The 12,246-nt window shown below is 46.9% G+C and overlaps 1 protein-coding gene across 4 annotated transcripts in view; it reads left to right on the top strand.

Annotated features, from left to right (window-relative positions):
- LOC128347427 (zinc finger protein ZFP2-like) overlaps positions 1 to 12,246 on the top strand; it is a 42,494-nt gene that overhangs the window by 9,774 nt on the left and 20,474 nt on the right. For all 4 annotated transcript variants that reach the window (XM_053302059.1, XM_053302058.1, XM_053302055.1 and 1 more), the window contains exons 2-5: positions 889 to 1,075; positions 4,485 to 5,072; positions 5,236 to 5,356; positions 6,400 to 6,455. In XM_053302059.1, coding sequence (XP_053158034.1) covers positions 4,653 to 5,072; positions 5,236 to 5,356; positions 6,400 to 6,455 — 597 coding nt within the window. In that variant the 5' untranslated portion in view covers positions 889 to 1,075; positions 4,485 to 4,652. The remainder of the gene's footprint in view (positions 1 to 888; positions 1,076 to 4,484; positions 5,073 to 5,235; positions 5,357 to 6,399; positions 6,456 to 12,246) is intronic.

Genomic DNA, 12,246 nt, shown 5'->3' on the forward strand with positions numbered 1-12,246 from the left:
GGAAAGGCCATTAGGTCCAAGCTCCAAAATTACCTAGCTGCACCTCTGAAGACAGCCTTTAAGAGGCAGGAAATGCACACCCCGGAGGAATGTCAAGTCCCAAATCAGTTTTGTAACCTGGACACAACGGAAAATAAAGGTTTTCCCTTTCTCAGCTAGCTATGTTAATATCATAAATCCTTTTACAGATGGTGCTTGCTTTGTTTTGGAATTCTGTTATTGATTATTGAATGTCCCTCGCTGGGTCCTGAGATCAGCCATAAGTAATCCCTTGGTGATCCCGGGCCCTAGGGATATTAAACTGCAATCAAGGAGAGCCAGAGCCTTCTCAGTGGTGGCCCCGGCTCTGTGGAACAGTCTTCTGGATAATATCAGAGCTCTCTATGATCTGTTGGCCTTTCGTAAGGCATGTAAGACTGAAATGTTCCGCCGGGTGTTCGGTCGCTGAGATAGCTGGTCGCTGAGATAGTAGAATGATCTTGTAATCCATGGTTATTATGTCATGTGGAATGAGTATTGTATGGGGTTGTGGATTATGAGGTTCTGTAAGATATATTTTTATGGAATTGTGTTGTTGTGTATGCTATTGCTTGTAAGCCGCCCTGAGTCCTATGGGAGTAGGGCGACATATAAATCTAACTAAACTAAATCTAACTAACTAAATAAAATAATAAATTGTGGAGACTCACACTTTTTCCTGAGGAAACAGATCAATTAGCTTAATTTATGTTCTGACCATCTTGGAAATCCCATGATCAGAAAAGCTGCACCGGTTCAGTGTCTGCATTTCATGGAGCCGTGAAAGGCTATCAACTGAGTAGTGTATCTGGAGTGAGAATTTTGAGAGTAAATACTAAAGAGCTTGCTCTGCTTTTTTTTCTCCTGCAGGGCAAGACAAGGACCTGTCCGTCCTTTTTGCTCTCCAGCATGCTTCAATCTCAGGGTTAAATTAAGAGAGTGTCTCTTCCTAGAGAGGCCCCTAGGAGGACTGCATTGTGGAAGGCAATCGTTTTGCTCACACACACACCTTTCCGTGGGAAACCGACATTTGGGCAGCAGCCATCTGTGGGATCTGGTGAGTCTTCTGCAAGTGCACTGGGGTAATGGGGAGAGAAGACTGCACTGGAGGTTTGGGGGGAAGAGCAAACTGTGGAAGGCCCAAGTGGGTGGGTAGGAAGCGCCCCCCCCCCCACCCCGGAAAGAGGTCCAGGCACACAAGGGAGAGGGGGATGAAGAGAAAATTGTGTGTATGTATTTAATATATTTCTATCCCACCTTTTAAAAATATAATTTTCACAAGGTGGATTGCAATTCAAAACAACCACCATTACAATCCAGTGGTAAAGCAACAATAAGTAAAATTGCAAAGGTCAAACAGACCAGCAGAAAAAGGTACCAGTCATAGACCTAACTTTTACCCAGACTCTTAAACCTGCAGCAAAGATTACAAAGGATAATCTTTGTAACTGAGAAGAGTGAGCAGCAGCCATGTCATTCTCTCTCTCTCTCATGGACAAACACACACACACACACACACACACACACCCCTCTACCCCTACTTTCCCTCTTTAAAAGATGGTCTGTGCAGCTGACCCATCCTGTGCTCCTTCCCAGCAGCCACACTTGGTAGCCTCTTTTCCCCTCTAGGCAAATCATATCCCTGAGCCATGATGCTCTTTGCAACTGGACAGTTGGAGAGAGGCTTCCTCTGGATAAGGTTCAGGGAACTTAAGGTTGGTTCCCTCACCAAGCGGGTGGGGTGGGGAGACATGGTCCACCTTGTCCATATTGGGAGTCCCGCAGGCTTGATTAGGTGCATGTTCAGGTGGATTGCTTGTATGCATATTTAGGTTTACTCTAACAGTGTATCTGGCCAAGGAATCACTCCTTCCTAGATTAATTAGCTTAATTTATGGAGGAAAGGCCAGACCTTGCAAGGCTATTATGCCAGAAGCACTTTTAACTCTTCCTTTACTGAAAGAAAGGAGTGGCAGGCGGAGAGATACTGTGTATGCACTCAGGCCTCTGTTCAAAAAGTCATTTTTCTGATCTACAGGTGAAACTCGGAAAATTAGAATATTGTGCAAAAGTCCATTAATTTCAGTAATGCAAATTAAAAGGTGAAACTGATATATGAGATAGACGCATTACATGCAAAGCAAGATAAGTCAAGCCTTAATTTGTTATAATTGTGATGATCATGGCGTACAGCTCGTGAAAACCCCAAATCCACAATTCCAGAAAATTAGAATATTACATGGAACCAAGAAGACACGGATTGAAGAATAGAACAATATCGGACCTCTGAAAAGTATACAGTGTACTGTGCTTGATTAGCCAGCAAACTCGCCTGACCTGAACCCCATAGAGAATCTATGGGGCATTGCCAAGAGAAGGATGAGAGACATGAGACCAAACAATGCAGAATTGCTGAAGGCCGCTAATGAAGCATCCTGGTCTTCCATAATACCTCATCAGTGCCACAGGCTGATAGCATCCATGCCATGCCGCATTGAGGCAGTAATTGCCGCAAAAGGGGCCCAAACCAAGTACTGAATACATATGCATGCTTATACTTTTGATTGTGGATTTGGGGTTTTCATGAGCTGTACGCCATGATCATCACAATTATAACAAATTAAGGCTTGACTTATCTCGCTTTGCATGTAATGCGTCTATCTCATATATCAGTTTCACCTTTTAATTTGCATTACTGAAATTAATGGACTTTTGCACGATATTCTAATTTTCCGAGTTTCACCTGTATGCTGTACAAATAAACACTGGGGTCCGTCTTTCACCTGGGAGAGAGGTGAGGGTGGGTTGTGCTGAAATGGGGGTCACTTTTAAAAAGAGAGACACCCAAGGAAGATAATGGAGGGAAAGGGACATGAAGTATTGCATTTCATTTCTGCTTACTACATTTCTATCCCGCTCTTCCTCCAAGGAGCTCAGTGTGTTATATATGTTTATATTTATCCTCGCACAACCCTGTGAGGTAGCTTAGGCTGAGAGAGAAGTGACTGGCCCAGAAATCAACTTGTGAGTTTCAAGGCTGGACAGGGAACTCTGATCTCCCTGGTCCTAGTCCACAGTAGCCTCAGCAGCGAAGTTCATCACAGAGCAAGGAAGCAAGGCAGAGAGAGAGAAGGTGGAAGTGTTCTTAGAGACAGGCCAGGGGCACGGAGGCTGCTTGGGTCTGGCCATCAGCCAGTGGAAGGCCGTGGGACGGTTGCCTTCAGAGCTGGAAAAGGTGCAGAGAAGGGCAACCGAAATGACCGGGGGTGCTAAAGTAACTCCCCAATGAGGAAAGATGACCACGTTCAGATTTTTTAGTTTAGAAAGAAGACGGGTAAGAGGAGGGATATGATATAAGCATATAAATTATGGATGGAGTGGATCAAGTGGATAGAGAAAAGCTTCTCTCTCTCATAATATTTGAACCTGAGGTTGTCCATTGAAGCAAAATCCTGGGAGATCTGGGACAGGCAAAAGGAAGTGCTTCTTTACACAACGTGTCATTAAACTATAGAATTCACTGCTGCCAGATGTGGTGGTGGCCACCAATTTAAAGTGTGCTGTCAAGTCTATTTTGACTCCTGGTGCCCACAGAGCCCTGTGGTTTTCTTTGGTAGAATACAGGAGGGGTTGACCACGGCCTCCTCCCGCGCAGTCTGAGAGAATGCCTTTCAGCATCTTCCTATATTGCTGCTGTCCAATATAGTACTGGTGGGGATTTGAACTGGCAACCTTCTGCTTGTTAGTCAAGCCTTTCCCCGCTGTGCCACTGAAGGTGGATTTAAAAGGGGATTAGACAAATCCATGGAGGATAGGCTCTCAATGGTTACTAGCCTGAATAGCTATGTATTTCCATCAGGATCAGAGGCGGCATTCCCCAGAACACCATTTGCTCGGGAACACCAAGAGGAGGGAGCAATGCCCTCTTCTCCCACTTGCAGACTTACCAGATGTACCTAGCTGGCCACTGTGTGTGGTGCATGATGCTGGACTAGTTGGGCTTTTGGCCTGATTCATCTAGGCTTTTCTTGCATTCTTATGTTCATGTTCCCTCTCTCCAGTTTGACTTTTGAGTCAAAAGTTTAAAAAAAAAACTGAAAAAAGGAAGTACTTTTTCACACAGTGCACAATTAACCTATGGAATTCTCTGCCACAAGATGTGGTAACTACCAACAGCCTGGATGGCTTTAAGAGGGGTTTAGATAAATTAATGCAGGACAGGTCTATCAGTGGCTACTAGTCTATAGGCCACTTCCAGTCTCAGAGGCAAGATGCCTCTAAATACCTGTTATAGGGGAGTAACAGCAGGAGAGAAGGCATGTCCTCACCTCTTGCCTTTGGGCTTCCCAGAAGCATCTGGTGGGCCACTGTGCAAAACAGGATGCTAGACTAGTTGGGCCTTTGGCTTGATCCTGCAGGACTGTTCTTATGTTCTTAGTCCTGACAACTGCCTGTTTATTCCACAGGAAGAAGATCCAATCGCTTCAAATCATCCGCCTTTGCCTGTAAAGTGTCTTCTTGTCTTGCATGTTTGTTTTGCTGGAAGTGAGAGCCCCAGCAGTCCGGGCAGCCCTTGCCTTGAGGAACAGAAAACTCGTCCTCTTGGCTTTCTCAGGAACTGCCTTAAAGCACCGATGGAAGGGCCAGAGTCATTTGGCCCCAAGGCAGGAAAAGGCCCTGATGCTCTCCGGGCTGGGAGCAGAGGGGAATTCTGGGAAAGGACTGTGCAGAAGATCCTGACTGAGGAACCCATCAGCTCAGATGTACAGCGCCAGCGCTTCAGGCAGTTCCAGTACCAGGAGGCCGAGGGGCCTCGAGAGGTCTGCAGCCACCTCCGTGACCTTTGTTGTGAATGGCTAAAGCCAGAGCAGCACACGAAGAAGCAGATGCTGGACCTGGTAATCCTGGAGCAGTTCCTGGCCATCCTGCCCCCGGAGATGGAGAGCTGGGTCAGAGAATGTGGGCCGGAGACCAGTTTCCAGGCGGTGGCCCTGGCCGAAGGTTTCCTCCTGAGCCAGGCAGAGGACAAGAAACAGGCACAGCAGCAGGTGAAGGTGTGTGTTCCTGGCATTTCAAAGGAACGGAGAAAGTGAGGCAGGATACTATTAAATCACTCATGGAGAAAATGTATTCCAGATTCCACTTGCCTTTCCTTGTAGCAATCCGTGCCTAATCCCTCTCCCTCTTCCCTGACTGAGTTTCTCGTTCATATTTTAGTTGACATTCCCAGAAGTGGCCACTGATTTCCCTAAGACAGAGAAGGCTCCGCTGGACACCAGACAGCTGCCACTATTCTGGGAGGTCACACACGAGGGTGACGGAAATGCCACTCCACTGGGTAAGGATGGATGAAGCATATTTTAACTTGGTTCCCCTCTCAAGTATGCCTGAAATCATAGGCTGCTTTTAGCCCCTCCCAGAGTTTCAAAATACGGTAACTTCAAGCAGCTGAAAGCATCGTAATCCAAACTAGCACTTTGAATTGTACCTAAGAACCAAAGTGGGCAGGTTGTTTTTCTTCACACAAGGAATTGAAATATCAAATGTCTATGAAACCTCATATTTATTTATTTAACTTCTATACCACCCAAACTTTCATCTCGGGCGGTTAACAATGACATAAAAACAATTAAAACAAATATAAAAGGTTAAAACAGTTTAAAAATTTAAAACAGCATAAAATTAAAACCTACAAATTTAAAAAGCTGAAAAAGCTTGAGTGAAGAGATGGGTCTTCAGATGTGTTTAAAAAATAGTCAGATGGGAGGATTGTATCTCAGCAGGGAGCGCATTCCACAATCTTGGGGCAGCGACCGAGAAGGCCCGTCTCCGTGGCCACCAGACGAGCTGGAGGTAACTGGAGATGGACCTCCTCAAGTGACTTCAGTGGGCGGTGGGGAACATAACGAAGACGACGTTCTCTTAAATACACAGGGCCTAAGCCGTTTAAGGCTTTATAAGTTATAACTAGCACTTTGTATTCTGCCCGGAAACCTACTGGCAGCCAGTGTAGCTCCATCAACAAGGGAGTAATGTGGTCTCTCCGAGATGACCCAGAGACCAACCTGGCTGCCGCATTCTGAACCAACTTAAGTTTCTGGACTACGTACAAAGGCAGCCCCACGTAGAGCGCATTACAGAAGTCCTGTCTGGAGGTTACCAACAAATGTACCACTGTTTTGAGGTCATTGATCTTGAGAAATGGACACAACTGACGTATCAGACGAAGCTGATAGAAAGCACCACTGGCCACCGCCTCAACCTGAGAAACCAGGGAGAGGTGTGGATCCAGAAGTACTCCCAGACTGCAAACCTGTTCCTTTTGGGATCCATGCCTTCAAAGGATAACATATCTTCCCACCACCTTTGTGTCCCATGCAGGTCATGTCACCCTTCCTTATGCTGGACTGGAGACAGTTGCTGCAGAGACTGATCAGGTAAGGGAAGGGCCTTGAAGGAGATGCGGGTTGGGTCTTCTCTCAGTTGTAGGGTCCCAGGTTCAGTCCCTGGCGTCTCTGGGTAGGGCTGGGAAAGATCTCTGTCTGAAACCCTGAAGCGCTGCTGCCAGTCAGTCTAGACAAAACTGAGCAACATGGCCCAATAGCCTCACTCAGTGAGTGGCTTCAGATGTCACAGCGGCAAGCAAATCCAGGAGAACGGCCAGTTCCCACTAAGCGTGTTCTCTGCTGGTGCCCACCACTTCCATGATGTCTAAAGCCGCTGGGATCAGGTGGAGAATGTCAGCAAATCACCTGAGTCGAAACTGAAGGTCGAGAAACTTGGGACCGACAAGAGGAAGGACTCTTTCACACAGCACATAATTAATCTATGGAATTCTCTGCCACAGGATGCGGTGATGGCCCCTAGCTTGGATGGCTTTAAAAGGGGCTTAGACAAATTCATGGAGGACAGGTCTATCAATGGCTACTAGTCTGTTGCCTCTAGGCCACCTCTAGCCTGAGAGGCAAGATGCCTCTGAATATCAGTTGCAGGGGACAACAGCAGGAGAGAGGGCATGCTTTCTTCTCTGGGCTCCTTGGAAGAAGAGCGGGATATAAATGTAAAAATAATAAATAAATAAATAAATAAATAGTTCCCAGAAGTCTCTGGGCTTCCCAGAGGCATCTGGTGAGCCACTGTATGAAACAGGATGCTTGGACTGCTTGGGCCTTGGGCCTTGGGCCTGATCCCACAGGGCTGTTCTTGGGTTTTTATGTTTGTCAAGCTAACTTCAAATATCTGATTCCGAATGTCGAACTTAGGTGGACTCTTGATATTCTCCACCCATCCCTGGTGGTTTCAGATGTCATGGAACGGGGGACAGTAGCAGGAGTGTGTACTCAGTGGGAACTGGTGATGTCTGAAGCTACCTAGTAAAAGCCAGCTTCCTGTTGAAAATCAGGTCCTCTGATTTGCCCCTGTGGGCCAAAACGATGGGAGAATGTGTAACCAAACACACACCGACATAGCGTGGGCAGACACGTTTTACTAAAACAAATTGAAGCAGTTTATTGTTGACACTAGGCAATCCACACAAGAATTGAAGTTAGAGATAAAAATATAGGCCTCAAAATAACGTCGGAAAACAAAAAATGTGGACAGTGAATTTGCAGTGCTTTGGGAAGAAAGGTTATTTATAAAGGCAAATGCCCAAGCTTCTGTTCCAACTAAGCAGTTAGTTTATCTTGTTCTGCATGTGTTACTTGGAAGGTTTGACATTCCTGACATCAAAACTTATTAAAGAAAAGAAATACAGTCTACAGCATTGTTACATGAAAATTTAAGGTACAATGGATTAGGGTACACAGAAGAGCTGTTACAGTGCAAATAGATTAATATTAGTGGCATTTTATAATACATAGCACTTTTCAACAAAAAAAAAAGTCATCAGAGCAATTTACATAGATAACAGAAAATAAGAATATATTTCCTTGTTTTCCAACAGACTTGCAATCTAAAATGAAACATGAAGTAGACACCAGTCTCCTCCCTAGACACACTAGGGAGGAAAGCTGGTCTTGTGGTTGCAAGCGTGAATTGTCCCCTTTGCTAAGCAAAGCCTACCCTGGTTTACATTTGAATGGGAGACTACATATGAGCACTGTAAGATATTTCCCTCAGGATGGGGCCGCTCTGGGAAGAGCACCTGCATGCAGAAGTTTCCAAGTTCCCTCCCTGGCAGCATCTCCAAGATAGGACAAGATTTTTTTAATTGAACCAACAAACTACCAAAGCATACAGTACGTTGGCTGAGAGAGACTCTTTCCTGCAACCTGGGAGAAGCTGCTGCCAGTCTGTGTAGACAATACTGAGCTAGATGGACCAATAATTTGGCTCATTATATGGCAGCTTCCTATGTACCAGCAACAGCTACTGGAGAGACACTGTGCTAGGGCTGAATGCTAAATATGAATGCTAAAAATGAACCAGCGTGGTGTAGTAGTTAGAGTGCTAGACTAGGACCGAGGTAGACCCGAGTTCAAATCCCCATTCAGCCATGAGACTTGCTGGGTGACTCTGGGCCAGTCACTTCTCTCTCAGCCTAACCTACTTCACAGGGTTGTTGTGAGGAGAAACTTAAGTATGTAGCACACCGCTCTGGGCTCCTTGGAAGAAGAGCGGGATATAAAATGTAAAAATAAATAAATATACACTTTAAATGGAGCCTCTTTTCCCGATTAGGAGGAGGTGCTAACAGCCATATAACCATCCCTTCTAGTAACCTTCTAACAATTGGCGGCGGGGGGGGGGGGCAGAAATTAAGAATAAATTAGACTTGGGGCAAATATGCTCCAAAGTATTCCTAGAATAAAATTTATGGAGAAAATATGAGAGGAGAAATTCTGACAAGTATATAATGAGCTTTCAAATATTTTTAGAAATCTTCTCGCTGTGGTTTCATTTGCATATGAAAGATACATCTGCTCACTTTAACACATCAATGGAAGGTGATTACCAGCAGTCACTGCCTTAGCACCAGCAATTAGTGTGTCTCGGCAGGAGAGGTACAATCCTGCTGTCTCTGAAACACACAGTTTGTGAGGTGTCACTGGTTTGGATATATGAATTTTTTTTTAATTGATTTTTGATGAGCATCTGGCACAAGAGTTTAGACTAAAACATGTACATCCCCCTGCTATTTCAGCGCACCTGGGCCCCCAGGATTTTTGCGGGGTGAGCTGAGAAAGCCTGGTGGCCCTGGAAAATAGAAGGGCTGCTGCATTTGAGAGCCTGCTTGAGCTTTTCAAATCTTACTAAAGATGACAATTTCCCTTTTCCTTCTGCAGCCAGTGCCCCATGCAGTTGAACACATGAGAGGCAGTGTGGTGTAGTGGTTAGTCTTGGGCTAAGATTGGGATCATACCTGGATAGGCCCTAGAATTTTTGGTGCCCTAGGTGAAGTCTGACTTTGGTGTCCCCTCCCCAGCTGAAAAGTGTGAAGTATGCCTAGCAGCCGGCAGTGATACATTCTTAAATGGGGTCGGGTGGGGGTGGACCTCCTCCTCTTTCCCAGCCCTCAAACCCTGAGCCAATATAGGCTGAACAGTTACTTGGGAGTAAGTCGTCTTGAACTCAGTGGGACCTTTTTTCAAGTAAACATGCATAGGGGCTGTCCTCCTATGCCCTGGCCCCCATTTTTGTTTTGGAAACCTAATATGTGGGATGCAGCTCACCCACCCATGAATGAGCTTCTCTCCTTTCGGGCCACCTCTGGTGATCAGCCCACTGGTGGGGGGGGGGGGGACTTTGTCCTTGGCCGCTGCCATGGGAGTTGCATGCAGGACCAGGGACAGAGAGGAGGGATTCGGGATCAGTCGGAGGAGGCGGCCGCTCCTGCTCCTTGATCTCGAGCTCTCGCACTCGCTCTCTGAGGGGCGCAGCTGTTCACCTCTCTTCTCTCCAAACGGACTGTCTTTCCCACTCACCTCCAATCTCTTTCCCTGTCCATTAGATTCCGTACATTGGCTCATCACAGCTGATTGCGTCCTTCCAAGCTATGAATACGACGAGTATTTCTATCCCACTTTTCAACCCCAGTTCCCAAAGTGGTTTCCATGCAGGAATTAATTAATTAATTGAGTGGCTGCCTGTCCCCCAAAGGGCTCACTGTCTAAAAAAAAGAAACATTCGAAAGACACCAACAGCCGCCACTGGAGGGATGCTGTGCTGGGGTTGGAGAGGGCCAGTTGCTCTCCCCCTGCTCAATAAAGAGAACCGCCACTTTCAAAAGGTGCCTCTTGGCTCCGTTAGCAGGGGGCACGGCAAGCAAGGCTTTGCAGCGAGCCCTGCTCACCCCCCCGAGGGACATGGCTGTCGCTGCTCCTGCCACCCCGGGCGCTGTTGTTCCTGCTGCCCCTCATCGCCATGGCTCCTATCGCCTGCCCCACCACTTCTGCCGCCCACTGCCGCTTGCCAGCTGGCTCCTAGGACCTTCAAGCTCCCGACTAGCCTCAGGAGCCCGGTGGCGAGCAGCAGGAGCAGTGGTGGCAAGGCTGCAGGCGGCAGGAACCACAGACGGCAGGAGCAGCAAGCAGCAGGACAGGCGACAGGAGTGGGGTGTGGAAGGAGCTGCAGGTAGCAGGGGTGGCAAGAGGTGGCCGCAGGTGGCAGGGATGGTGGGCGGTGGGGGGGCAGCGTGAGCGGCAGGCAGAGGTGGGCAGCAGAAGAAGCGGGTGGCAGGTGCGGCCGCTTGGGTGGCAGGAGCAAGCAGCAGCCAATTCCTCCAGTGAACACTGGTTCCCTCTTGCTTTGCCACACTACTGAGGGGGGGGGGAGGCTGTGGGTCTGTGCCAAGCCCTGTGGGCTGGAGGCAGTTCTTATGGGCCCAGGCCCCTGATCTTTTAAGTTTCTAGAAATGTCTCTGAATTCAGGAAAACCCACCCCATATTGAAATCTGACAGGACGAGGGGAAACTATGTTCCTGTCCATCAGAAAACATTACCGAGTTAAGCAAATCGGGCAGGGTAAGTAAAAACTGGTCTTGTGGTAGCAAACATGACTTGTCCCCTTTGCTAAGCAGGGTCCACCCTGGTTTGCATTTGAATGGGAGACTACATGTGTGCACTGTTAAGATGTTCCCCTTAGGGGATGGAGCGGCTCTGGGAAGAGCATCTAGGCTCCAAGTTCCCTCCCTGGCAGCTTCTCCAAGATAGGGCTAAGAGAGATTCCTGCCTGTAACCTTGGAAAAGCCACTGCCAGTCTGTGTAGACAATACACAGATAGTCACAGATACACAATACACAGATAGATACACAGTAGACAAGAGCTAGATAGTCCAGTGGTCTGACTTGGTATATGGAAGCTTCCTATGTTGTTCCTATGTTTTTGTTACACTAGCACCCCCGCAAAGAATTGGCACCCTAGGCGACTGCCTAATTTACCTAGTGATCACCACTGGGATAGCTATCTGCAGGACCAAGCTGGAAACCTGCTGTGTCTGCAGCCTGCTGCCTGGTTCTAAAGAAGAGTTTAGGCTAAAACCTGCACATCCTGCTGCATTTTCGGCCCACGTGGGCCCCCAGATTGCCTGCAGGGTGAGCCGAGCTCAAGCTTGGGTCCCCAGGTGTAGCTGCACCACAACTCCCACCTTTGTCATGTTAAGGTTTACAATGTAAAATAATAATAATGTCGGGGCCTTGCAAGAGGCATCGAGATGAAGTATGCGTGCCAGTAGCTCTGTGTCTTTTTGGTCTGCAGTGCAGCAGTTGTGTGACTGCTTCCTCACAAAAGGCAAACTATTTTACCTCATTTAAAGCATTGCTTGAAAATAACAACTTTTTAAAAATAATGATTTTACCCTTCCCCAGGTATTTCAGATGTTCATCATAAAGTAATCCTCTTTGCAAGTCCTTTCAGTTCTCCACTTCCTTACAGCAGATATTTTGTAGGGGGCGTGTCTGTCTCCTCCCTCATACTTTCCCAAAGGGTGTCCTTTTTTTAAAAAAAGTATTGTGCTGGGGTTCTATTACGAAAGAAACTGGTCCTGTACATGTCTACTAATCCTAGAGCAGGATCGTCTTTCTTGAATTTCTGCTGATCATAAGAATACCCCATCTGGAAAGACTCTAAGGTTGGTTAATTTTGACTTTCTTCTGTAAATGAAATACTCATTTCTTTAAAAAAAATTTTTGTGTGTGTGTGGTTTATGCGGTTATTTCACAATTACTTTGAAATTCAGTTCCCTAGGACAGCAGTTTTCTGGATCCCAGTATCCTGGGAAACTGTTCT

The sequence above is a fragment of the Hemicordylus capensis genome, chromosome 2, assembly GCF_027244095.1.
Source record: "Hemicordylus capensis ecotype Gifberg chromosome 2, rHemCap1.1.pri, whole genome shotgun sequence".
In the NCBI taxonomy this organism is placed as follows: domain Eukaryota; kingdom Metazoa; phylum Chordata; class Lepidosauria; order Squamata; family Cordylidae; genus Hemicordylus; species Hemicordylus capensis.